This window comes from Carassius auratus, chromosome 21, assembly GCF_003368295.1.
Source record: "Carassius auratus strain Wakin chromosome 21, ASM336829v1, whole genome shotgun sequence".
NCBI lineage: Eukaryota > Metazoa > Chordata > Actinopteri > Cypriniformes > Cyprinidae > Carassius > Carassius auratus.
In genome coordinates, this window is record NC_039263.1 from 9,460,192 (window position 1) to 9,487,950 (window position 27,759).

General features: G+C 37.1%; 1 protein-coding gene across 4 annotated transcripts; it reads right to left on the reverse strand.

Moving 5' to 3' along the window:
• Positions 1–794: 794 nt before the first annotated feature.
• apbb3 (amyloid beta (A4) precursor protein-binding, family B, member 3) lies at positions 795–27,746 on the reverse strand. Of its 4 annotated transcripts, none has more exons than XM_026195766.1 (15): positions 27,658–27,746; positions 27,257–27,259; positions 26,475–26,611; positions 18,990–19,177; positions 18,803–18,873; positions 15,773–15,824; positions 14,297–14,443; positions 14,084–14,211; positions 12,390–12,395; positions 10,811–10,925; positions 10,608–10,695; positions 10,432–10,515; positions 9,988–10,103; positions 9,546–9,725; positions 8,291–9,392 (listed from the first exon to the last, which is right to left on the reverse strand). In XM_026195766.1, exons 3-15 carry the CDS (start codon positions 26,521–26,523, stop codon positions 9,168–9,170), a joined length of 1,449 nt encoding a protein of 482 aa, XP_026051551.1. In that variant the 5' UTR covers positions 26,524–26,611; positions 27,257–27,259; positions 27,658–27,746; the 3' UTR covers positions 8,291–9,167. The 4 variants fall into 4 exon arrangements, 3 of the variants coding, with proteins under 3 accessions (XP_026051551.1, XP_026051552.1, XP_026051553.1); XM_026195767.1 differs by having other exon boundaries at positions 26,475–26,599; positions 27,658–27,734; XR_003274778.1 differs by lacking the exons at positions 27,257–27,259; positions 27,658–27,746 and adding an exon at positions 795–1,871 and having other exon boundaries at positions 9,065–9,392; positions 26,475–27,250.
• Positions 27,747–27,759: the final 13 nt, after the last annotated feature.

Consider the following 27,759-nt stretch of genomic DNA (forward strand, 5'->3'; position numbering starts at 1 on the left):
ATTTTATACCCTTCCAAATTCATTCTGCTACTGCCATCATACATTAAGTCATCATTACAATGAAGAAGTCCTGTTCTAGAGACAGCCATGCATGCCCTTGCCATGACACCAGCTCCACCAAGCTAGATGAAGTTGTATGCTTAGGATTATTTGCAGTTACCTTTTTTTTCTCCACACTTTTGCTTTCCAATCATTTAGATAATGGTTAATTTTTGTGAAGAATCTTGCCTTTCTATTTTGGGTGCTGATCAGAGGTTTGCACCTTGCTGTGTAGCTTCTGTAATTCTGTGTTTTTCCTATATTTCTAATTGACTTCCTCTATTTTTTTATTTTTTTTAGCATCCAAATTGCTTGCTTTTCTTTCAGAGTCGGCTTCCTCATCTTCATCCTGGTTTGTGTGTGTCATCATCGAAGGCAAGACTTAGAATGCAGAAGCAATGGATATATCTGGAGAATTAATGCGACAGGACACAGCTGATCACTTAGAAAGACCTACGAGGCAAGACTTCAGTAACATCAGATAGGGAGATGAAACTCTAAAAGTGCTGAAATTCTTAGCTAGTAAAACATCTTTGTGTTGAATCACAAAATGGTAAAATGTGACATTCTGTAGTTTTGTCTCATATTCATCTTTTAATCATATTTACAGACTTATTGACACAATTTTGTATTTACTGTGCAAATACTTATGAAGGGCACTGTATTTGCTTGTTCTGGACACTTTTCCCCTCAACAAAAGAAAGGAGAAGAGTTATCTAAATAAGACACTGACACAAAAATGAATGACAACGGAGCCAGAGATTCAAGCAGTTTAATGTCCCAAAACACTCCACCAAACGGTGGATTCGGGCAGGCATGTCATTCTGATTAATAACAGCAATAATAACAAACACAAAGAATAATACAAAACCATTTACATGACATCCTAGTTTGTGCTGAAATACTGCAAATATATAGAGAAAGATTTCTTTACAGAGTATAAATAGGACAAAAATTAAGAAACACAAGGTGCTACATGACGTTATCTAAGACTATCAGTCAAAGTCTCTTCTAAAGGCTTCTTGTCAATGATCTTACATGCTGAAGACTCATCCGCTTCTATACTTCCCCCTTTGTTTTAGCATTAAAGGAGACCTGAGTTCATTTGTGATATAATATGTTTTCTTCTTCTTCTTGTTTTTTTTTTTTTGTAAGTAAGGGAAGGGAAGGAGCAGTTGCATATATTAGATATAGCATCACATAACTTCCTTCAATGGCATTCGTGTGGGTGCTTAAGTGCCTGTGGGCGTCTCAGATCAACATGCACTGAGGTCAAGTGCTTTAAAAAGAGCTCATTACAATCACATGAATGCAAATATATTGGCTCAAGAGTTTTTCCCGTGGGTTCTTCATCATCAAGATTTACACTGCCTTTGGGAGTAAATCGTGTAATGTTTTTAAGGTATAGTCACATAAGCAAAATTTCACAGGCAAAAAGGGAATTGTCCATTTTCAAAGGTGTAGCAGTAATATATAGCTCACACAAAAGTCACTTTCAAACCAAGTAGTGAATCCACAACACTTGAATCCTTACACAAAATTCCCAGTTGTTAGGATTCCTGTTGAGATGACTGGATTTTGCTTGTGAAGATTTGCTCAAATGTGACTGCACCTTTACTGTGTTAAAAGTATCCAAGTACATACTTGGCTAGTTCTCAAATCTCCAACGCACTCTGCTTGTGTTTTCAAGTACCCAAGCGAAGCCTCGAATTTCCAAGCAAGTGCAAAATCATGCAACGGTGGTACTGAACTGAGGACTCCACAAACCGGAAGGGTTATGATGACAAGCAATGTCTCTGTTTGGGGTCACTGATATCTCCTCATCTGCATCTCTGGGCTCACAATAGAAACAATGACAGTGACACAAGCAGGGTTTATCTAAAGTACAACTCTCGCACTGATAGCAATATGTTACTGAGGTCGGTTTGTTGTGTGTGAAAATTGCTCTGTTTGCTCAAGATGGAGTAACGACCTTGAATATTCTAAAGCTTCATTTGATTTTAAAGGTGTATTAGAAAAGCAAACAGCTTCCTTTTTCACAAACTTTTTACTGTTAATATATACGGACACTCCTAATAGGTCTGAAGCTAAATTTACTTTCTGAACATAAATGTGACCTAAGCAGAAAATCTCTACCATCTACTAGTCTTACAAGAATAAGGTCACTGTACACCAATACTTGTACTTAAAATATTTCACACATTTCAGTTCAACTGCGATATACATCTTATTGCATGACATACCGTTAGTCGCAGAAATTTTAGATGTTCAAATGATTCATTTCTATTTCTTAGCCAATGAAAAAAGTTGAAAGCAGAATCAAGCGTTGTGTCTCTGAGCAACACACAGCTGAGTTAATGATTCAACGACTTAAGCAGAAAGTATACTTCTCCACGTTCTACTCCAGTTCACGGAGACGAGAGTCAGTCAGCATTACATAATTTTCGTCATTAACACAGATGTTCTGTTCACATACAGGTTTTTTTCTTCCCGCATGAAGTTATGTGACAACAATAACACATGTGTAAGACATTTGATAGCTTGAAAAATATAGGTAAAAGTAAAAGCCCAGGTATACATTTTCCATGTTCTGCTCCATCTCATGCACAGATGAGTGTGCAGGCCTTTCAAAGTATCACAAAGGATGTGTTTGGACTTGACATGTGCTGGTATTCGGTAATGCATATATCATGTTAATGAATATGCACAATATTGTTATCATGGGCACTTCTAAATACCGTGAATAATTATACATGATAAATTATTCAGAATTTGGGATGTATTTTAAGAATGCTTTTCCCATCAACTGGTCAAAATACACAACACCGCTGTATGCTGCTTGAAAGATGCATGTGTGAAAGAGCCGCTGATGTACCGTATTTTCCGGACTATAAGTCACACTTTTTTTCATAGTTTGGCTGGTCCTGCGACTTATAGTCAGGTGCGACTTATTTATCAAAATTAATTTGACATGAACCAAGAGAAATTAACTAAAAATGAATCAAGAGAAAACATTACCGTCTCCAGCCGCGAGAGGGCGCTCTATGCTGCTCAGTGCTCCTGTAGTCTACACTGAAGACATAGAGCGCCCTCTCGCGGCTGTAGACGGTAATGTTTTCTCTTGGTTCTAAATAAATGCGACTTATAGTCCGGTGCGACTTATATATGTTTTTTTCCTCATCATGACGTATTTTTGGACTGATGCGACTTATAGTCCGAAAAATACGGTAAACAAGCACGCATGAAGAGCACATGGAGGAACACATGAGAGACGAGCTGAATGAAAGCACATTCACTCTCTGACAGCAGATGGCGCTAAACTGCAGATAATGCAGCCAGTTACCCTGGAAATAAAACAGCTGCTACTTTCTAAAACATATTTAAATAATTTAAATAGCCATTCAGGTTTGTGGATTTGCTATGGTGTTCATCACAGCGCCAAAAACTTAAATAGTTAGACTTAATAGGCTACTTATTTTAAAACTATTTTTTAAACATTTTTATCTGGACTACACAATGCTCTATATATTGTTTGAAAGTGGTTTGATTCTTTATTGTTCGTTCACACTTTACATTAGGGCTTCATTAGTTAACATTAGTTAATTCGTTATAACTGAACATTCATAAATCTGAGGTATTCCAATATTTAATAACACGTTGTCAAAATCAAAATTGCAATTGTGTTATTTAATGAACTAAAATGGACTAAGACTTTTATTTTTTTACAAGGATTAATAACTTTGTTAGCAAATGTAGCTATTGCTTATTGTGAATGTTAATGTATTAACTAGGGATGCACGATAATATCGGCACAACATCGGTATCGGTCGATAAAAGCTTAAAATGACAATTATCGGTATCGGCCGATATGAATATTTCTGCCGATGAGCCAAACCGATATTCTCCAAGTGAAATAATTGACCTGTTTTTCAGATGTGAATGTCTGTCTACATTTGTAAAATAATAAATTGATGGTAGAATCAGTACAGAAGAGATACATGATAATTAGGTCTGCAGCTGGTGATTCCAAGAAAATATGGAAAACACTGAATGAAATAATGTGTAGGAAGACAAATAATTATCAAGGGTGTGTGGAAAATGAAGGTCAGTTTATTACTAAACCATTAGAGATAGCTAATTATTTTAACACCTTTTTTAACGATAAGGTGAACAATTTAAGATCTAGCATGTATGGCAATGATGTTCAATCAGCCTGTAGTCCTATTTCTAAAATAATGAAAAATAAATTATGCAGTTTTAATTTTAGGTCTGTTGATCAAACTACTGTAGAAGAGATGTTGCTTTCAATTCCAGATGATAAACCTTGTGGAGCTGATCAGTTAGATGGAAAATTGCTAAAAATGGTAGCTAGACAGCTTTCTCAACCGATCTGTCATATTTATAATAGGTGCTTGATTGGTGGCAAATATCCAAATCTTTGGAAAGAATCTAAAATTATTCCATTACTTAAAAAGGGAAAAACAGACTTTTTAGGTTCTAATTGCAGACCAATTAGCATACTTCCAATTTTGAGTAAGCTTTTAGAGAAGATTACCTTCAAGCAAATTTTACAATATTTTAGTACAAATGGATTACTTGCCAATGCTCAACATGCCTATCGACCAGGACACTCCACAAGTACTGCTCTTATACATATGACAGATGAATGGTTAGCATGTCTAGATAATAAGAAACTGGTTGATGCTGTTTTAATTGATTTTACAGCAGCCTTTGATGTCATTGACCATGATATTCTTATGGCTAAACTAAAATGTTATGGTTTTTCATTGACAGCCCTTAATTGGATGGGAAGCTATCTTTCTAATAGAAAACAGAGAGTGTTTTATAATGGATCTTTTTCAGATGCTAAAAATACTTATTGTGGTGTTCCACAAGGAAGTTGCTTAGGTCCTTTATTGTTTTCTATTTTTATAAATGATTTACCATATGTTGTTAATAATGCTAATATAGTTATGTATGCAGATGACTCTACAATGTTTTCTGCAGCACATTCTTCAGCTGAACTAAAGAAAAATTTGAGTGATGAGCTTTTAACAATTTCTAAATGGGTTCAAATTAACAAATTAATTTTAAATATAGAAAAAACTAAATGCATAATTTTTAGCCAAAAATACAATATTTCTAGGGCTGCAGATTTGAATTTATTTATTGATGGGACGCCAGTGGAACAAGTAACAGATGTTACTTTGTTGGGCGTGATACTTGACAATACATTGTCCTGGTCCAAACATATAGATCATATAGTAAGCAGCATGGGTAAAGGTATAGCAGTAGCCAGGAAATGTTCTGCATTTATTTCGTCTTTGGTTTTAAAAGATGTGGTGCAGTCAATAGTTTTATCGCATCTTGAGTACTGCCCTATAATATGGTCAAGTGCATCAGAAAAGCACTTAAAAAAACTTCAGATTGTTCAGAATAGAGCAGCTAGGTTGGTGCTCCATTATCAATTTCAGGCCAGTGTTGCTGATATGCATAGAAAATTATCATGGCTTTTAGTGAAGGACAAATTACATTTACGAGTGTTGGTATATTTTTATAAGGTAATCAAGTATCACACACCATGTTTTTTCTTTGAAAAGCTTGTATATGTTGGTTTTAGACACGATCATAAAACACGTCAAGTGAGTAAGTCTCAACTGTTTTTACCATGTCCACAATCAAATTTGCTGAAAAAGACTGTATTTTATCGTGGCTCTGCTGCTTGGAATGTTGTTCCTATAAATATACGTAAAAGTAATTCAACACATGTGTTTAAAAGAAATTGTGTAAACATGTTGTTAAAGGTATAGACGTACTTCTGCTTGTGCTGCTACTATTAATATGTATGGGTATAGTTTTGTGATGTGACTGGATTAGCAATTGTATTTTTGTTATTATTTTATTTGTTTGAATGATTTTTTTGTATTGTGCAACTCTGTGGACCCCAGGAAGATTAGCAACCACTTTGTGGAAGCTAATGGGGATCCAAATTAACAATAAACAATAAACAATAAACAATACATGGATTTCTCTTCAGTAAAATTAAAGTTTAAATATATCAGTATATATTTGTATATATATCGATATCGGTATCGGCATCGGCCAAAATTATTTAGAAAATATCGGCATATCGAATATCGGCCAAAATCCAATATCGTGCATCCCTAGTATTAACTAAGGTTAACTAATGAGGTCTTATTGTAAAGCGATACCTAGTGTTGTCACGGTACCAAAATTTCAGTATTCGGTACCGATACCAGTGAAAATACACGGTTCTCTGTACCAATTTTGGTACCAAAGCAAAACACAAAAATATTCGAATAAAAAAAAAAAAACTTTTTAGCACTAAAAATAAAACCAATGCCATTCTTTATACTTGTTTACAATTGTGTTTAAAGTTCTTCTACAAGTTATATAATTATGAAAAACAGTAAACAAGTTTCACCCAAATTTAATTTGTCTTTTAATTTATAAAATTTAAACACATTTTATTTTTGGTAAATAAAGGGGATTTGATTTTAAAATTAAAACATGGAAGAAATATTGTGATTTATTTCTTTAAAAAATAAAGTTTTATTAATTTTTTCAACAGTAGTAGTAGTATCACATACATTTTACTAAATAATAGTAATAGTTCTAGCACAATGCCTTTACCTTTAGGCCTAATGAATGCATATTTGTCATTTTGACTGAACTTAAGAATGGTGGCGATACTTAAGATATTTTTGGTCATTGAGGGTTTCTGTAAAAAAAAATTGTAATAGACCATATTAATTATTATTAAAAGATAATACTACTACTAATTCTACTATCATACTAATGTGTATACAATGCACTATGAATTGATGAGCTGCTGGGTTCATGAATATTAATCACGTTGTCTGGGTTCGGTCAAACTGATTTGCTGAAATCAAAACAGGGACGGTACTAAATCAGCGCCAGCCAATGAAATTGCCATTTGCACGTCAGCTCCGCCCACTACAGAAGAAACCGGCATATCTTCTGCTTGTTCGAAAAAGTTGAATAAATCTAAATGAACTCCATTATTTTGACAGGAGAAGACAACAAAGAATAGTTTACATATAGCGTGTCGATTCAGCGTGGTAAGACTCTCGCCCTCTCTCTCTTTGCATGTGTGAGAAACAGCGCTATCAGTAAAGCGACGGTGAGTTGTGCACCTTCACAAAGAGTTTACAGAGCATCAAATACAGGTGCGCTGTGCGTCCATTGAGATGAACTGAAAAGTTCAAATCGCTCGATTGAGAGAGAACTCTGAAGCTCAGATGCTGAAATTAATGCAAGCGTCATGCGCTTCAGTCTATGTAGTAAACAAACCCGCACGTCTCTGCTTTTCGTTAATTCACACAGAGACACGCAGAACACAGATTCATATTTCAAACAACTTTTGCTGCTTAATATTTAGATACTGGTCCATATGGAGATTTGATTTGATTAATTTATGCTAACTTTGACAAATTCCATGACTGTCAAAATTAAAATGTAAGTTTCATTTTCGTGACTGGATTTTGAGATTCCGTCCTCGTTTTCTGCTTCGCGGAAATCATAGCGCTGAACTGGGTTTGAACAGGACCTCGGTACTACCGGTACTTAAAGAAACCTGGTACCGTCACATTAAATTTTTTTAGTACCGACTTGGTACCGAAGTACCGGGTCTTTTGACAAAACTAGTGATACCTATTGGTTTTTATAGTTCTTTCGCACTTTAATTTGTGTAAAACTTTTAACTTTATATATTTTTCTGTATGCTCTATTGTATTTAAATATTCAGTTATTTTTGTTATAAGATAAAAGTTATTAAACCTGTTTTACTGTATTATTACCACTTTTTTAAAACTTAATTTCAATACCGTGATAATACCGTGATAAAAGCATTAGCAATTAATCGCAACATGAAGTGTGCTGTCGATTTGTCCTACGCTGTCAGATTTTCCTACCTCCCACTAAAACAGTGGGTAGTACAATTCCACAACGAAAAATGCTACTGTAAAGTTATGGTTTATTAACGTCTACACCTACCACAACCCTAATCATACCCTTACAGTACTGCAAATACAGTAATTATGTGTTATATTCGCGGTTGTAGGTGGAAGGGATACAGCTACAGGAAACCAACAATAAATATTATTTTCTACCAATTAGATTGCGTTTTTATTAAAGTCTACACCTACCCCAACCCTAAACCTACCCTTACATTAATGCAGATACATTAAATATCGTTGTTTAGCATGAGACAAAGGACGCGATATTGATGTGCGCGTGCGCAGTAAACCCGGGTAGGAAAATCTGACAGGGTAGGATAAAATGTCAGGACACCGGCATATCCCTAGTTTGGACATTTGTTTCAAGCACTCAAATCACTTTCACATGTGCATGCACAAGTCTGTACAGAGCCAAGCACCTGAATGTTGTGCACAAACACCAGCGGACAGTGCTGAAGATGAAACTTACATAATACAAAGTGTCCACGAGCCGGACTGTAACGTGGTCAGCAGAAGTTTACTTGATAAAGGTCCACTAAATTCATAAACACTCTTTACTTCTCACCACCTATTACCGTAACAGTGTAGCCTGCAGAACGAGTGAATGAAAAATCCCCACCACTAATATACACCGACATTCTGTCTGGAACAAATAGACAAGTGAAGTGATACAAAGTCCAAGAGAATGTGTACTCTAATTCACATTGCACTGCCAGACGTCGACCAACGTGAAAATCCCTGTCGGTCTGTGCGGTGAAAATGAGCCTTTTACCAATCACATTTGAGGACTGTTTTATAACAGTATTTATGTTACAGAGGATTTGGAGTTCTGTCAGTTTTTGGAATGTGAGAGCACAGCACCTCAATGTCATTTAAACGCTGTTCTGCACACCTACATTCCGATACATTAATCCTCGAAACACTCTTATTAAGGGCAAATAGGTGTTTGTGTGTGTGTGTGTGTGTGAGGTCATACTGGGGAAGTTAAGTTGGATTTTTCTAAAAATGCCAAAGGCAAAGGATACTGATATTCCTTCAACTTTTTTAGGCTTAATGTTTAATTTACTCCTTCCATCTCTCCATCTCCTCATATCTCCCTCCTCAAACCCCCTCACCGAGTTGCTGTTGTTAGGGTGTGGATACTGCTGAATGTTTATTCCGGAATGTCTCAAAAAATGCCAGCATGCCCTTCTTCACGCCGGGAGAAGCCATTTTAGAAGGTGTGTGTCCCTGGTGCCGAGGCGGGAAGCTGGAGCTATCCATGGAGTTGGCTCGTTTGACTTTGGAGCCTGCCCGCCACATTTTGGACCTCACAGGAGGAGTTTGTGCAACCAAACACTTTTGGTATTGGACCTGGAGGGGGCGCCAGATATTTACAACAGAAATACTGCACTTCGAACACATTCAAGAGTTTGAACAAAATTATATATCAGTGCTATGAAACTATGAATGCCGTGTGTGATATTTGTAGTGTGAAAGTCAATTCAATTAAAAGTATTTCCTCACCATGCATGCAGCCTGAACTGCCTCAGAGAGGATCCCAGCATCGGGCTCACACCAAAACACATGGCACTCGAAGCGCTGGGTTCCTGCATCCACTATGACTGCGAAAGTGTGTGTGTCATGACCCACACCTAGGAAAGTCAAGTAACGTACTTGGCTTTCCCAAAATGGATCATCTCCATCCTGAAATAAAGCAAACGGGATAGAAAGAGTAAAACACAGAAAGACCATGTTTACATTAAAAAAGCATACTACTCACACTACTTCTGTAGTATATAAATATGTGTACTATTCATAGTATGCTAATTTTTCTGTACACTACTCCGTAAATGCATTGTATACTTAAAACAACAAAAAAACAGTATACAGTACAAATTGTGCAGTATGCAGTACACTAGAATTCCTAGTATAAAATGCCTCAATGTCAGTATTCTCATATACTCACCTCTCCTCTCCACAAAGACATAACTGTATCAGACACATGGATGACTATCGGCTCCCACTCATCTCTGTCTCTGGAGTGCATGATGCTCTCGATAGCTCTGTTCAACACTTCCATTCCTGTCAGCATATACACAAAAACCTTTACAAGATATAGCACAACCAGGGTCACATTTAAAGGCTATTTAAGCTAGGGTTTCCAGGTCTCTATACATTAGCCACCAAAATAACAATTAACCTGGTTTTATAATATTAATCTTTAATAGCCAGCTAAAACCACTGGTCTGTTAGAAAACGGTTAGATACTGGTCCAGACTGGATCCACAATCTGTTGTGCTCATGTTTGACTCTTCAAAAATAGCTTGTAAGAGTATTAAAGAGCAAAACTCATTCATAGAGTGTAAAATGTGTTCATATTAAGCATCTGAATTGCCCAAAACCCATTCACCCATTGCTCTGGATACAGGCAGGTTTCCAATGTACTCCACCTCAAACTTCTGCACCCTTTGCCTCACTGATTCCAGGAAGTCAACTGGAAAGCATTAAACACATCAAGTCTCATGAAAGACTACAACAGTAGAGTCAACCACTCGGGTTTTCTCAGAAAGACTGCAGGGGTCATACCCTGACGGGGGAAGTCCTCTGGGGAGATACTCTCCATGGTGAGAGAACGGGCCATAGAGGGCTGCAGTGCGGCCTTCTCTGACATGATCTGTGGAAGCAGACCGATCACAATCAACGCTGTAATCCACTGACTTTGAAATCTGGCCATTTGTAATTATGATATTATGTTAATTATGAGCTTTAACAGGATTGTGTGGTCTTACCTTGGAGCACATCTCATGCAGGGCAGATGCAATGGTCTTGGCTGGAGCGTTGCAGCGAAACACATGGCACTTGAGCATGCAGGTGTCTTTATCACTGGCCACAAAGGCAAAGTCCCTACAGAGGACCAGGAGACTGGAGTAAATACTCATCACAGTCACTTTCATGCTTATTCTAACAGCCTGGTAGAAACACTAAGCCTACACACACATACAAATAACACAAAAAATGTAAATACATAAATTTCATGACTGAATAAAATAACACATTATACTTGCTGAATAAAATAATTAATTTAAAAAAAACATTATAACAAACCTCAATCTTTTAAACAGTAGTGTATACAGTATATCATATACTCTTATTTGGACACTTAATCTATAATGTGGCACCATAACAATTCAGTTGCTTCTGACTTTGCTATAAGCACGCTGAAAGGCCACAGTAGTGAGCAGGACTTCTAAGAATAGAGCTGTAAAATGCTCAAATAAAATAGGACACAAACTACTGCTAGCTGGAAATGACATTGGCAAGCTGGGTATTTACAAAATGACACTAAACCATCTCTAATCTCTCAACCTATCTTGTTATTCACTAAATCTCTTCACATTAACCTCAGAATGTCTCTTTTAGCTTACTTTACTCGCCAGTATCAGATGTCAATGTTCTAGAAATACAGTTCGATCGGCATTTCTGGGCAGTATGATTTTCCGAAAGGCAACGCAGTGACACGGGCCTACCAATACTGCAGCTAATGCTGCATGCTGCCTCCATCAAAGAGAATATTTCATTCATGAATATTACATTGGAGAAATATAGAGCAGTGGTGCTTCACACGGCCTGTGGCTCAAGCTCACACAGCATACCAGCACTCGTGAAATCCAGCACTCGTTTGCTTTCAATTTTTAAGAGAGAACATGCAAGTCAAACAAATGAATTGTCTGGGCAGTAAAGAGAGAGATGGAAACCTTCATTGTGCGAATACAGAGTTGTTGCACCAGCCCATGCAGATCTCAGTAAAGAAAGAGACCAGGGTTCCACACTTACACTTAGCTGGAGCTATTTAGACTGAAAGGGTCTATTTTTGGATTTGGATCTGAGCACACTGTCAAAATATATATAAGGTTTAAATGTCTCTCATCTAGCAAAGACTATCTCTCATTGGCACATGCCAACATGCTCTACTGATGGTTCCATTACAAACTAGTGAATACCCCCATGTCCAAACAAAATGTAAATAAATCCTTTTAATTAGATTGGTCAATAATCTGCATTTATTGTTTGTTTGAACACTGGGGAAGGCATTTCTGGAGACATGCAGAGCAAATCAATACTTCAGTCAACGAAAAAACGGTTGCGTTTATGATATTTTTTTGCATTTAGTACTTCAGTAATGACAAAACCGTTGTATTTTATGATTTTGTTTTGCAATTTAGTACAAATTACACAAACTGAGATGAACCATGACGGTAAAAGAATGAAAGATAACATGGCTAAGGAGCACTATTGTACTTCATAGACCACAATGGAACCCAGACACCACGAGATATGTTTTCTAAAAGAAAAAAGTGCAGTTATTACCTGTCTCTGTTTTCACGAGTGGCGGTTTAAAAAAGAAAAAGGAAAAAGGGTTAATAATAGTCAAAATAATGCAAAAACGCGTGAAACGTCTTCGCAAGCTCAAGACTGTTGTGAAAAAGAAGTGCATTTAGCATCCTTTTAAAAAGAGTACTTGTTAAAGGGGTCATTGGAAGCCCATTTTCCACAAGTTGATTCTTTAGGGTCTTAATGAAAGGTCTATAACATACTTTTGTTAAAATTTTTCAATAGTAGTGTAAAACAACACCCTTTTTTACAGAGCTGTCAAAATCAGCTCTGTTTTCAGCAACCAGTTTTAGTGCATGTTCCTTTAAATTCTAATGAGCTTTGCTCACCCCGCCCCTCTCTTCTGTGGGGTGAAAAAGCCATTCTCATGAGACTGTTTACTTATCTGCAAACATATTATGGTATTTTATGCTTTAGTATAGTCTTTTAGACTAAATAGTAATTTATGAGGAAAGGTGATTTGCAAAGATTCATAAAAGAACCTTGTTGTAAGTGAAGATGGATCATGAATGATTAGCAAAAAAAAAAAAAAACCACACACAAAAAAAACCCAATAAGGTAAATCAGGGACCGCATTCTTTTCAAAAACAAAGGTAATCCACTACGTCTTCAGCAGCTCAGATGTCAGGAGTAAATTATGACTGCTATGTTCATTATTACATCCGACAACAAAACACCTCAATCATTTAGGAAACATTCTTGTCTGCAACTGCTCCGGCGGTGAAACAATGACAGACTGATGACACTCACTCAGGGCGGGTCATGCTAGTGTCAATTAATAATAGTGAGAGGGGCCTGTCTGCGAATGGCTTGATATGAGAAAGGGAAATGATTTAACATGATAAACTAATCACTGGGTGGATCTTTTTCATTATAGGGTGGTTGTGTACACACACTGCTAACACACATTTCAGTTCAAACAACTTGTAAAAGTGAATGTAGCAACCAATGACCCCTTTAAAGAAAGGATATCCTTTAAAACAAATTACTTAAAGGAATAGTACACCCAAAAATGTCAATTCTGTTATCATTTACTCACCTGAACACAAAAGAAGATACTAGGGACTAGTTTCCCACTTACTTCAATATTTACAGGTTTAGATATGGGTATAAGATGACAGAATTCAACATTTTTGTGTGGACATTATTTTATCTGCAATAAGTTATTTTTAAAAATACACTTTCAGGATTTGAAGTACACTACTTGAAGTGCACATTTAATACAATTAAGTACACTTCTTTTTCACAAGGGGAGCTACTCTACTCTATAGCCAGTTACAGCTTTTAATAACAAACAAATCAAAAACAAAAGCAACACATTTCATGTAAAACATCCTATTATAGCATGGATGGCCAATATTCATCTTACGTATCTCTGTGTGTTTTACAGGAAAGTCACAACAGCTACAATGGGCTTCCGCTTAGCTGTAAATAAAAAAAAGCTCTTCGTTTTCAAAGACCTGTCTCAGCCTGTCACTGAATGGGGAAATATAACTGAATTGAAGGGGTTTACTGGCCATTTGTCATTTTCCAGGCTAAACATTTTCTGTTAAACTGTAGTGAACTGAGTGTCTGCGGAAATCCAGATTTCATCTATGATACCATTGAAAATGGGAAAAAATTTGGAATTTTGGAATTTTAAACCCAGAAATAGAACAAGTACAAAGTACCTGCCATTGTTGCAGCCCACCCCCCATACACGGATGTTGATTATGGGCTGACAGTGGATGAGGCTGCGGTCCACAGGGTCCATTAGACTGAGAGTGTCCTTCTTGAGGACCATCATCATATCCTGACCCTGAACACACACAAACATGTCTGAATTAAAACAGCGCACATCTCATCTATTCTGAGTTATGTGTATGAGCCCAGTCGGTTCTAACCTCTCCCCAGGCGCCCACTGCGTCCCGGCCCTCTGCTTTGCTGTGAGAGAGCTGCTGGATGCAGTTGTTCACCGCCAGACTACTTTTTCCAGGGGTCAGTTCCTCCTCAGGGATCTCAACCCAGCCGAGTGAGCGCACAGCGAAACACTGAAAGACAAATGCATAGATTTTCCTAACAGCACTCAATATACAATATAGAGATAAAGTTGCAATTGTGAGAAATACAATCACATTGTGATATACTATAAAGTCATAGTTATAAGAAATACATTCACAATTACAAGAAATAGTCACAATTGCAAGATCTAAACAGCTATATAAAAAGACACAATCCAAGTAGTATTCATATTGAGATATTCAGTCCCAGCTGTGAAATATATGCTCACACAATTACAAGAAATAGTCAAAATTACAGGAAATAGTTATATTGTGATATTTAAAGCCACAACTGTAAAGTATAAAGCTTCAATTATGACATGAAGTTATACAGTTTCAAGAAATAAAGTTGCAATTACAAGAAATAATGCCACAATCGCAAAATAAAAAGTCACAACTACAAGAAATAATTCAAGAAATGAAGTCATACTGTAATACTTAAAGTCACAATAGTGAAATATAAAGCCGCAATTGTGAAATATTTAGTCATGAATTACAAGAAATAAACTTACAATTACAAGAAATAGAATCATGTTGTGATATTTAAAGTCACATCTATGACATATATTGTCAAAATTGTGAGATATGATTTCACAACTACGAGAGAAATACCGTTTTTGTTTGTTAATCTGAACTGAAAAAAGCTTTCTATACCAAACTCTTCAATGAGAAGGACAGCGTCGCATACGTTTGGCCTGTACTTCAAGTTGACATTCTGGACAACATCCATTTATATTTTTCATATTGTCATACCTAAATATTTCTTAGTAAGCAAGTAGAAATTTAGCAGACGATTTTATTAAATTTGACTCACAGTACACATGTTACAGTAACTAGCTCCTGGAAGCATCCTGGGGTTAACAGTCTTTCTAAGAGGCACATTAATAATTGTTCATGGCTCACTCCTGGGAATCAAATCAGCAGGCTAACGTTTACCAGCCTGGTGACTGATGGAAATCGAAATGTTTTGTATAGAGCTTATATCTATGACCCAGCCTACGTGGATCATTTTACACAGACTCAATAAAGCTGTGTCTTAAAATTGCATCTCTTGTGCATTTAGAGGTCGTAGCCCTCCACCCCCACCTTCTATATACACTCCACCAACATGCAGGCATGTATACACCCTACTGCATCACTAAACATGCTCTGATTGATGCTCCTTTCCAACTCCTTTCACCCTCAGTGGTTGCCTCAAGACGTGCTCTGCATTTATTTATATTTTGTGATATTTGTGGGGCACAGCGACTAATAGCAGAGAAAACAGTAATACATTGTACATGTTGAACAGTATTAGGGCAGCACACAGCAAGATTCTACCTTGGAGTCTGGATCCATGTTGGCACAGAAATACTCTTCCTGCCAGGAGGGCCTGAAGTAGAGCAAGAGAGCACATCATTATGATAATGACTCATAATTAAATACTGGGCTCATCTGAGCAAAAAAAAAAAAAAAAAAACCATGAATACAAATTAAGTCCTGAGATGCTGTACACTTGGTTATTTTTCTGTTTGGTGTTCTTTTGAAAGCACTTTCATTTATACTCTAGACAAGGCTATTCAGACCGCTAGGGTAGTTTGTCCTGTAAACAAGAAACAGCTCCTGTAATTATCACTCTCAGCTTCATGCATAAATTCTTATGAACAAGTCACAACATTTTGCATATACTTCCTACCTATAATAAACAGCAGTCTCGGAGAGGAAAATTATATAGTATAGAGCTATAAAATGAAAAGCCCTAGACTGGGTATTTTGTACAGAAATTAATTACAGATGTGATAACATGCAGGTATTTTAAAAATATAAGTACAATGTAAAAGCACGTTTATACACAATAAGTGAATTATATCAAATTATTAATTTAAATGTAAGTACACTGTATAAGGCCACCTAATATAAAGTGGGATCGAATATTATTATAAAAGTTAGGATCTGGATACAGTTGTTGATACACTGTAAAACCCGATAAGTTATGGTAACTCAAACCATTTGAGGAAATCAATAAATATGAGTACTATAACTCATTTACATTGAGTACCGGTAACTTATTTTTTTATGTTGGCTCAGTCAATTAGTAAACTTTGGTCTAGTCATATGGCGTATGCCTGCAAATACGGAGCAAACTGCATTATATCTTTCATACGCGGAACTTCTTTGATGTCTTAAATATAGGCATCCTTTGAACCCAGTGGCATGACAAGACCGGACCACCAGGAATTCCCCCATTGCTCCCGATTAGCCAATCTGGGCCTGTGTCAGGATCTCGTAAAAATAGTACGCCAAATAAAAACGAACTGTGGTATTGTTATGCAAATTTTTTACTTTGGCTTGTATATGCTACACGATGGATGCGTCTCACATGTAGGTGAAAACTGTGTATCATATGCATGCCAACAAATTTAGTATAATATGCACATGAAAATTGCGTATTATATGCACACCAAAAATGTGCGTTTCATATGGACGCCAAAGTCGATTTTTGCATACTGTTGGTTTGTTCTAAAAGCCTGGAAGACATACTTTCTTTGTCTCGTGAGAAATATGTTTAAAAATAATTGTAATATTTTATTAAAGCTAAATATTACATTAAACTGAAAAACAAATTAAGCTGAGTAAGTAGTTTAACTGAATATTAAATGAAAAATAAATGATTCATTTTTGTTTTGCTCAAGTACACAAACAGTGCTCTTTAACACATACTGAGGACAGAAACTTAATGTGCCGGAATGTGTTATGCTGCCTGAAGCTGCTGACAAAATAAGTGAAGGTAATTGCCTTCTCTGTAGCTGTCAACAATTCCCAAACAACTTAGCAGCAGCCAGTCTCAGCTCTCCGAACAAATTCAGAAGAAAGGTCAGTCAATGACAAACCTGACACTTAATAAGGGCACGTTCCAGCCTGTTAAATGAATGTGTGTACAGTATTTTGTCCTTCACTGGCAAAGACTATGTTTAGCACCACAAAGTGAGGGAAAACGCTTCTCAACGTTCTCAATTCCCCAGGTGAGTGCTTGCTTTTGTTCAAGCATTAGTGTGACTGGGACCTCATGGCCTGATATCACAGCGTTTGGAGGTTAGCCAAAGGCAAAATGGCTTGTTTTACTCTCCATCTTACAGTTGTACAGGCCACTCCTGACTGGCTGTCTGAAGCAGGACTGCTTTTGTCATTTCCACTAGCAGACAGTGGAGACCACATCTGTTCACAGTACTCCAGGTGTGTAATACCACCTTCAGGTACAAGAACGTGTTTGTTCAAATAAATGTCTCCTGGCTTCATTAGTGGATTAAACAAAAGGGGAAACAGAGAGAAAATGCTTTTTTTTTTCTCACCAGAAGGAGAATTTGGCTTAGTTTTTGTGTGTGTGTGTCTGGCTGCAAATCTGTGCCAGACTTTAATTTACATCAAGGATGCAAATTGACACAGTCCATGGGTAATGTGTTACTACACCCAGCACATTAAAACAATTGCAACAAATTAGTAGGAGACACGTTTTTACTCAATTATTTTGTGTCTGTTGACACATCTGAACAAACTATTCTGTAGTATATCAAGAACTTTGAAGACATGTCCTTCATGACTTTCATTAAATATGTAGAAACTGTTTACATGGCACTCTGGAATACTTAATCCTGATTGGTCAAACATAAGATGATGTGGTTAAAAACTGCCCACTGAACTGTGCAACTAAGCAGAAGAAAACTGCATAGCTTAGAGGTTTCTTTTTTATACTTCCGTTTTTCTACTTTGTCAACTTTACGTTTCTCCTCAATTTCCTTAGGAGAGATAAGAATGTACATGAATGAGACTGTTAACATATAATGTGGTTAATTACTGGGGTTTTTTTCTCACAAGAAAAATTTGAGAAGCAGGGGATTTAAAGTAAAAATGTCTCTCCATTTAATATAATGGAAACCCATTATTAGCATTTAAGAAAAAACAAAACAAAACAAAAAACAATCATAATTTGGCATGTTTAAGTATGTCATTGTCAGTAGAACTTTCACTCCCATCAGTGTTTTTAAGAATCTGTGCTCTCACGCTAATGTTCTGTTTAGTAAATCTAGCCCTAAAAATAAATGAATAATCATTGCTATCTCATCTCATTGGTTATTGATATTGCTGGGATTTTTTGTTGTTGATGTTGTTTAATAAAATTAAATAAAAGATGTCTGTTGAAGCACTCTACAGTATCTCTGTTCCCACATAATAAAATCGTTTAAGTCGAAAGTGAAGATGTTGTGTAATAAGTGGACTGTTTTACAGCCAGTCATTATCCTGGAACAACTTTCTCATCTGATGAGCCTGGAATATTTCTAACTCGTGTCCTCAGCGCAGGTGCGAGTCCCTCACCTTTCGCTCAGAGACGGCAGAGGGTTTTCAGTCAGTCTGCCTCTTGATTCCCGTCTGCCATCTGCTGCAGTCTGAGAAAATCAAGAGTATAGGGATGTGACAGCTGACAAAAACATCCACAAAACCACTTTAACACACACACACACACACACATACACACACACACACATAGATCAGAGTATCTCACCTTGATCTGGCTGGCAGTGATGCCGTTAATGGTGTTTTGTTCCTCCTCTGCACTGTAGGAGGGGTGCTGCCACTGTGTTGCGCCCGTGGGCACGTGCCAGTAATAGGTGCCAGTGCTGTCACGTATGGTGCGCCATCCAGGAGGCAGATCTGAGTCCATCGCCAGACTCTGATCATTCCAGATGTCATCTGCACAGAGATCGGATTTCTGGATTAATCTGCATTTTTATAGTATATTATTAGCATTTCAAATGCATGTTAACTTGAGGGCAGCACACAAAGATTCTTGTAAACGTGCCATGTTACAATTCCCACCAAGTAACACAGAGCCAGCAGCCTTCACACACACACACAGAGAGATTCAGTGAGGCATACACACCCCGAGGTGAGGTCACCGGGCTCAGATCTACTCATGAGAGACAGACCAGGCCCTAATCTGCCCACACGACACACAGCCTAAAATGAGGTCAAAACTAAAAGCAGCTCTCTCTTATTAAAAATGGGCTGGACTAATGTTCCATTATCTCCACTCGGTCTCTTTCACACTGACATTTCATACAGTTGTGGCCAAAAATGACAGAATCTGCAAAATGTTAATTATTTTACCAAAATAAGAGGCATCATACAAAATATGTGTTATTTTTCATTTAGTACTGGCCTGATATTTTACATAAAAGGATTTTACATATAGTCCAGAAAACAAATTAATAGCTGATTTTATAAAAATGACCCTGTTCATTCTTAATACTTTGCGTTGATTTCTAGATTATTTTTTGTTTTGTGATGTTTTATTTATGAGAACCTAGTTTATTCTGAAGAGTGAAACTGCCCACTATTCTTCAAAGAAATCCTCCAGGTCCTGCAGATTTTTTGGTTTTCCTCCGTCTTTTGCATATTTAACAATTTCCCAGCAGTGACTGTTGTAATTTAAAAATCCATCTTTTCATCAGTCATGGTGACCAGAAATTAACAATTGTGAATGCTTTAGAAATTAACTATATTATAGAAATTATATATATTAAATAGAGTTCATACACACAAAGACAAACCATTCTCAGGGCAACATTGAAAATAAGCTAGTAAAGCCACACAGGGACCTTTGGGATTTAAACTGTACATTATACCGTTAATGATTAGTAAATTGTACCATTTATCTTTCTTCCAAAAAAAAAAAAAAAAAGACATTTTAAAGTGCTGTACAGTAAAATTACATTTAATGTCATTAATGTTTTTTTTTTTTTTTTCACTTCTTTATGGTAAGATAGCTTACAGCCAATTGGCTGGTTTTTCCTTGTGTAAGTTTTCACAGCTTTTATGCATGTCAAAGTCATCCTGTCAGATCTCCTGATGAATTAGTGCTTTAGACACAGGCATAGGGCTGCTGGCAGAACAGAAAGCAGGAAAGAGCAGCTGTGTCTGCTGAATTATATTTGCCTGAATTTATCTCTCGCCCGAGAGAATCATTTAACACAATGCATCTGGATAGCCCTGTCCGTTCTCACAAACAACACAATGCAGAAGGCTGGAGGGGACGTTTGGGGAGAAAACAACACTGAAAATGTGTGTTTTTCAGCACTAGAACTGGGTCAGTAGTGACACGAGATTGCTTGGGCACGAGTATAAGAGTTGCCTCTGACATTCAGACAGTGAGACACAGAAAGAAAGAGACAGTGAGTCTCATGGTGACATTTTACAAATGTCATTTGCACATGAATTTTCATGTGCTGCCTTAAGAAAATGTACATTTTAATTGTAAATTTTTTGAGGGAACTATTGTGATTTCTATACACTGGTCGGAATAGTTTTATGCGCACATGTATGAGTGAAACACAAAATTTCAATTTATGAATAAACTTGCCATTTTAAAGTTCTTTCTCTGACAAAGGGCCTCCATCGTTTACTGAAAATGAAATTCTGGCTACACTGTAAAATAATAAAAACAATTTTAAAAAATCTGACATTTAAGTTAATGATTAATGACTAAGAAATGTAAACAATAATCCTACAATTTTCGCCACATTTAGCCTAAAGGTTCAGTCATAACACTGTTTGTTGAATTCTGTGAATTTATTAAAAATATTAGGTGGTCGTGGTCATGTGGGCTTAATTTGCATGAGGGCAAAAGATCTTCCCACTCAATTCACACTGGGTTCAGTTGGTCATGTGAATCTGGCATGTTGGCCAACAGAAAACAGCTTGATTTGAAAATGATTTCTGTGATGAGTGGAGCGGGACCGAGAGCCATGGGAACGGAGAGAAGCCGGTGGAGTAATGGAAGATGAGCGACACCTGCACCACTCACCGGTCTCGAGTCCCACGGGGGAGCTCCGGAAGGATAAAGGGAGGAGTAACAAGTCTCTCTCTCTTTCTCTCTCTCTCTCGTACACACGCGACAGGCACAACTCTGCATTTGAACATTCAATAGCAAATACTTAAATTGATAACAGAACATAGCTTTATTAATATCTACATTCGGAAGGCCAAATAAAGTGCTTTTGCCTAGATACACACAGCATCTCCCTGACATGGCTGCTTCAACACTAACTGCAGTTACTGAAACCACACCTTCTTTCTTTTGGATGGGGGCATTACACAAATTATTCCACATAGTGATGTAGACATGTGGGGGCGTGTTTGAATGAGCCACTTTGGGGTGTGTGGCAGAGTCTTAACTTTAATAAATAATATCTCTTTGGATTTGAGACTTTAGTCTTTGCAACTTTACAGATCTTCTCCATGCACCAAGAACTTGTGACACTCCAAAGAGAAACGGAAAAATGTATATCGTATCATATGACCCCTTTAACTATTTAGGTCTGTGTGCAATCTAGCAATGGCTTTGCTTCAAAATATTTGTCTCAAAATAAGTTGTTTATATTTAAAAAACACACCAATGCCTACACTTAAACATAGGAAATACAAGGAAATACTATTCTTCGTCCAAAGTATTACAATAAACTTTAACCTTGGTTAAAACATATTTTATAAAATATTTATTTTATATAAAATGTGCTTCTATTTTTTTTAATGATTTCATTCTGCAATAATTTGCAGATTGTCCTCTTTAAAAAGAGACCAACCTTTGGTCTGTATTCATAAGCGTTTAGGAGTTACAACAATTTAAGTTTGAATTGTGTGCTTTCACGTCTATGTTCATGGGGGGGAGGGGCAGTTAAGAGGTTAACTAAATTAGTTAACATGAACTAACAATAAAAAAATTATTCTAAAGCATAAATTAACTTGAGAGCTTATAGAGTCCTGTTAAAGCCACAATAATCTTATAACACAATGGTTTAACCTCTAAACCAACACCTCAAATCTGCTTCAGTCCAATTAAACTCGTCACGTCATGTCTTTAGTAGACAGGACTGCCAGAAAAGTTTTAAACAACTGGCTAATAAATAAATAAATAAATAATATAACTATAAATATATACAGTTTTTCATTTCGATTGAGTGAGCTGTGTACAGAGTCATCATAAAACATATTTAATTATACACAAATATATAAATATATAAGTCTTATATATGGAAAATCGCTATAAAACTATGATAATTAACTTAACTATCTTCGTGTCTCAGCACAATTTTTTTTTTTTTTTTTACTTTATTCAACTCGTGCATCATCGTAAAGGAGTCTGGGTGTGAGTGTCTTTGTTAGTGTTTGTGTGTCTCTGGTCCTCTCAAGAGATCATCAATCATGCCCATATCAAACTCCTTTCTTTTTCACAAGCCGCCCCTCGCCTCCGCTCCTGACAGGCCATAATAATCATGCTGTGTTGCCATGACATTTTTAGTGTTTTGGGTTGGATGGCTAGCCATGCTGTCAGCAGGCTGAAATAAAACACAGGCAGAAAAAGGCTGAAGAAAGAAGAAAAGCTATTCTCAGTCTAATTCTGGTCCCCATTTAGGGTGCACCTGGAATTATGTCTGCAGACTGTCTGTGTTTGGAGCTGATGGCAGGTTAAGTATTGGTGCAATGGATGCATGCTCAAACACAGATGCCTCATTGGTTATCCCTTGTTTCTCTGGCTCAGATGCCAATAGATAAATCTTGATGGATAATTCAAGAATTGAACGGTTGCTAATATACAAAACATCTGTTATTCTGTCACCAATCTCTTTCAAACAATACCTAGTACTGCAAATTTGCACACATGATATTACACAATTCATCATATCATTTACTATAGATGGATGGATTTCAAATGCAAGTCTGTGGTTTTAAGAAAAAGTCTGGGTTATAAACTAAATAAGCGTACTGGAATGCAGCTACAGTGAGATCCGACCTCACTTCCTGTAATTGTGGTATCACAGCTTTACGCACGTAGGTGGTGCCGCAGTTCCCATCATGCACCCACTAACAACTCCAAGGCTATGTCATGAGGATGAAGCAATAACAACAGACTGAATGCTGAAAACAGCAGGGGAGGTGGGGGGTTGAGAAGAGGATGTTTGTGAATTATTGATGATCTCCTGAGAAAACTTCTACTGCCTGATCAGTCCCTATAGAAATTGCTACATAGGGACTGCGTTTGTTTGTGTATGTGTCCAATTTAGTGTAAGAAACCATCACTGTAAGTCTTACAAGGTTGAAAAAGCTTGATATATGCTTATTATTTGGCACTCTGTATCTCAGAGTTTAATGTTTGGGAATATTTGTACATTTCCTGCAAAATTGTGTTTGGGTGGTTGCCAGGCCATTGCTATACATTCTGAATGGCATAAATCAGGTTACATTTTTGAAGTGCTCTTAATGGTATTTAGCCTGTTGTTTTACAGTTATCAGGAAGTTCTGGATGATTCCAAGGGCATTGTAAAGTGGTTGCTTACAAAATTATTCTTATTTTGTAAGCAACCTATTAGTCTCACATCTTCTATATTATGAACAGAAAAAAAAGAAAAGAAATAGCAGCTCTTCTTAAGAAGCTGCATGAGTTGGCATTAAACCTGTTTAAGCGATACCGAAGCTCACAACTCAAACACCACTAATTACTGAAATCTACTCGAACAGTAAAACGGGACACATTATTCAACACCCAATCACTCTTGAGATTGACAACAAGCACATAAAAGACGCAGTGTGGGAACTCTCCATTGACAATCCCTCGCTGTTCTTGATGCACTTTGAAACGCTTTTTAAGAAACGCCTGCAAGCAGAGTCTAAAAAACATTTGCCTGAATTGTGTCTTTAACCAGAGAGCTTTCACGTGGCCAATCAGAACTGACCACTCCTGATTCCCATGAGCCACTGAAACAACTGTAATAAAAGGCACCATTACTGCACTGATTGCAATCAATAGATTTTTTTCACCTTCCAGTTCAGCCACTTTTAGAGTAAAGAAGAAGTATGATGTAAATACACGTTACACAGAGAGTGCGAGAGAAAAGAGAAATGCATTAGACTACTCTTAGTCTTTGGTTAGGGTCACTCTTATCCCACTGATTGCTACGATTTCGCTGACCAAAGTTCGCTATAGTAAATATAATGGCACCTTTAGTCCTGCTTTTGTGGTTCTAGACATTTAATGGGAATGAACACTGTGTAAAGCAGTTGTATTGCTACATAAAAATAGTTCTTTAATAACAGAAAAAACAATTATAAACTAGTGTAAAAAGATCAAGGGGGACCATTGGGAGAAAAAGGGGAATATTGTAAAACGCCAAGAAAAGGACAAAGCTCTATTATGTCAAGGTTTAAACTCTGTCAGGATAAAAGAGAGAAAGAGAGAAGCAGAAAGAGATAATTATAGCTACATCTGGAAAAAAAAAAATAATCCCAATGGCGTTATGTCAGTGGTCAGATAATCCCAGTTCAGTTATGTCCGTGTGAGGTCAGACTGGGAAGATTAAGACTCGAGGTGGATCTAAATGTCCATCTGGATCTTAATCCTTGGCCCTTCAATAAATCAAGAAGCAAGACACAGCGTTTTATTTGAGGCGTCCTTTTGAAGACATCCACGAGGCAGGCAGTATTTCACTAACTGAAAGTACAGCAGAATTGATTAAGCCAGAAAGATTTGACGCAAATGCAATCAATTCCTGTACATCAACAGAGGCTCCTGTCATCAGCGTAAACTCAGCACCGCTCAGCGTTGTGTCTAAATGCCTTGGTGTCCATGCCTTTGCTTTTGGAGAAGCAATTCCATCATTCACAGTCTCTCGTACACAAACAACAAACACATTCTCACACACACCCCCACTCAGTGTGTTTAACAGAAGTTATTTTAAGAGCGATGACGTGGAGAGTACGCGGTGAGGACAGTTTCTGCCTTTCTACAGACACTGGGTACTTGACGCACAAGGTGTCCTCTTTATTATAGCAAACATCAAGATTTTAGGTTCAAATTTACATGGACGTATAAGAAGAATGCTATTTTTAAGGCCCTGTGATATATTATGTATATTATGAAAACAAATTCGTCACTAGTTCTTTTTAAAAGGTCCTATGGTGTAACATAACCTATGTTGTGGCATAAATTTATATTTTATATGTATGTTTCTTTCTTTTTTTTTCTTTTTTTTTTTACAAATCTTCCAGGTAGTCTCTAAATAAAAAATAAAATTGATATATCAATAATAATTTTAGAAAGAATTAGCAATAATAAAATCAAAATCAAGTTTTTAGCATGTCACACTTTATGAAGATTTTTTTCTGTGAACAGAAAATGAGAATTCTACATTGAGATAATGTGATGGTTTAGTGGTCAACAACAGGCTCTGGTCCCATTAAAAGGATTTTATGAAAGCAAAAATGAAGAAATCATCCCACTAATGCTCCATCATCTGGAAAGTTTCATTTGAATACTTTATCGATCAACTTTCAGCAAGATCTCAAGGCAGATCCTTTTAATTGTAAGAGTTTTAGCACTAAATGTATCAGCTTTGATACTACATCTCAGGCAGTTGAACTTTTTTTTTTTTTTAATAAACATAAAACGGTAAAGTTCTTTGTTTAAATCATGATTCTACCCCAAACTGTAAAAATATCTAGCTTTACCACATGAACTCACAAAGGGGAGGAGTTTAGTGGTCTATCTGATGCTTAATGTTGTGTGGGCTAAATTATGCTGCTGTGTTTCCATAATCTAATCCTGCAACAGATGCATAATCCCAACAGAAGCGCACAGGTGACGTTGTTCACGAACGCATGGATGCATGGTCCTCTATGGGTTTTTCAATATTATAAACAGGCTACTTCTTTTAGACTGTGTGGCTCTCGAGTGTGAAAATCAGTTGATTCATATCTCCTTCCAGCAAAATCAAGTCCATCTCACTAAAGTGGGGTGGGTCTAGTATGACACATCACCTGTAGGTAAAGTCCATGAGTGACCAGTGGAGCATGAGAACAACAGACAATGACTGATTTCGATCCTGTAGAGGATAGAAAACTCTTCCGCTCACTCCGACACCTCCAGCCCACGCTAACTAGAGAGTGACAAAGAAACAAAGAGCAGAGGAAAGTGCAGATGCATCTGTGTACCTACCGTCATAGTTGACGATGATGATGGCGAGCATATAATCCTTTCCCAGCATTGTGTCTTCCCAAAAGCCCCCAGCGGTTAACTCAGATACATTCCAGTCCAAAGCGTCCCAACACCACTGACAAACTCTGCAGCACACACTCACACACAGGGTGACCACTCACACACTCAGTTGCCAAAAAGCCAGGAATACACTCGCATGCCAAGAGGATTAAAAGCCACACTCTTTTTTTTCCCCACTCTTCTATTTTGCCCTCAGGTAATTTCACTGCTGTCTAATCAACCTCATATCTTTGTCTTTCTGTCTAATGCTTGTGCGATCACGCTGTTCTGTTCTCTTCTCTATTCTGTTCACTGTCTAGCAGAGAGTGATGCTGTTTTGAGATCGCTTCTTTCTCTCTCTCTGTAACTGTGTGTGTGTGTCTCTCTCTCTCTCTCTCTCTCTGTGGATTCTGTAATTCAGTAATGCCTGCAGCTTTCCCCCCTCCTTCCTCCCTCCATCTCTCTCTCTCTCGCTCCCTCTCTTTGCCCCCCCAGCCCATGGTGGTGCCTTAAGGATGGCTGAACATACAGCTGATGAAAGCAAACTGCTGGGGTAAACATAGCCGTCTGCTCCCTGTACAACTAAATATTCTAAATAGATACATAAAGCAATATATATATATATATTCAGCAAAACGGGTAATAGTATTTTTCATTAATCAAACACGGCACAAACTGTGACGTGTGTTCCTGAGAAGAATTAGTGTCTCCAATCTGTTCCACACAGTGAGGCAGAGACTCACCATCTGTAATGTGAAGAGTAAAAAGCAAATTTACATTTTTGACACTGTAGGTAGTTTAAGCACATTTAAAAGCCCTTTATATTACTGTTACAAAATAATATGAGTCAGAATACGCTATATAGTTTATATTACGCCATTATTTATATATAAGAAATGAATGTAACTAGCTTCATTAGACTTCATAAGAAGGTTTATGGGAAATATTTAAGTACGTTACGCCTTTGGATGTGTTGTAGGCTACTGCGATTAGCAAGCTAATGTTACTAAATACTGAGGCGGGTATTATAACATACTAATATGAATATGACTCATGCAGCCGCCCGGGAACTATTATTTAGGAATAGATAAAGAGCTGTGTACGTGTAAAGGTTTTTGGTTTGCGTTGTGTTGTGTTGGTCCACCTTAATTCCTCCCGTCATGAAGTCGAGCGAAGTCCGTCATCGTCCAGCCTCCGTTTGCATCAGCCTTTTGGTTGCCGTGGCAACAACTTCTCTGTCGCGAGC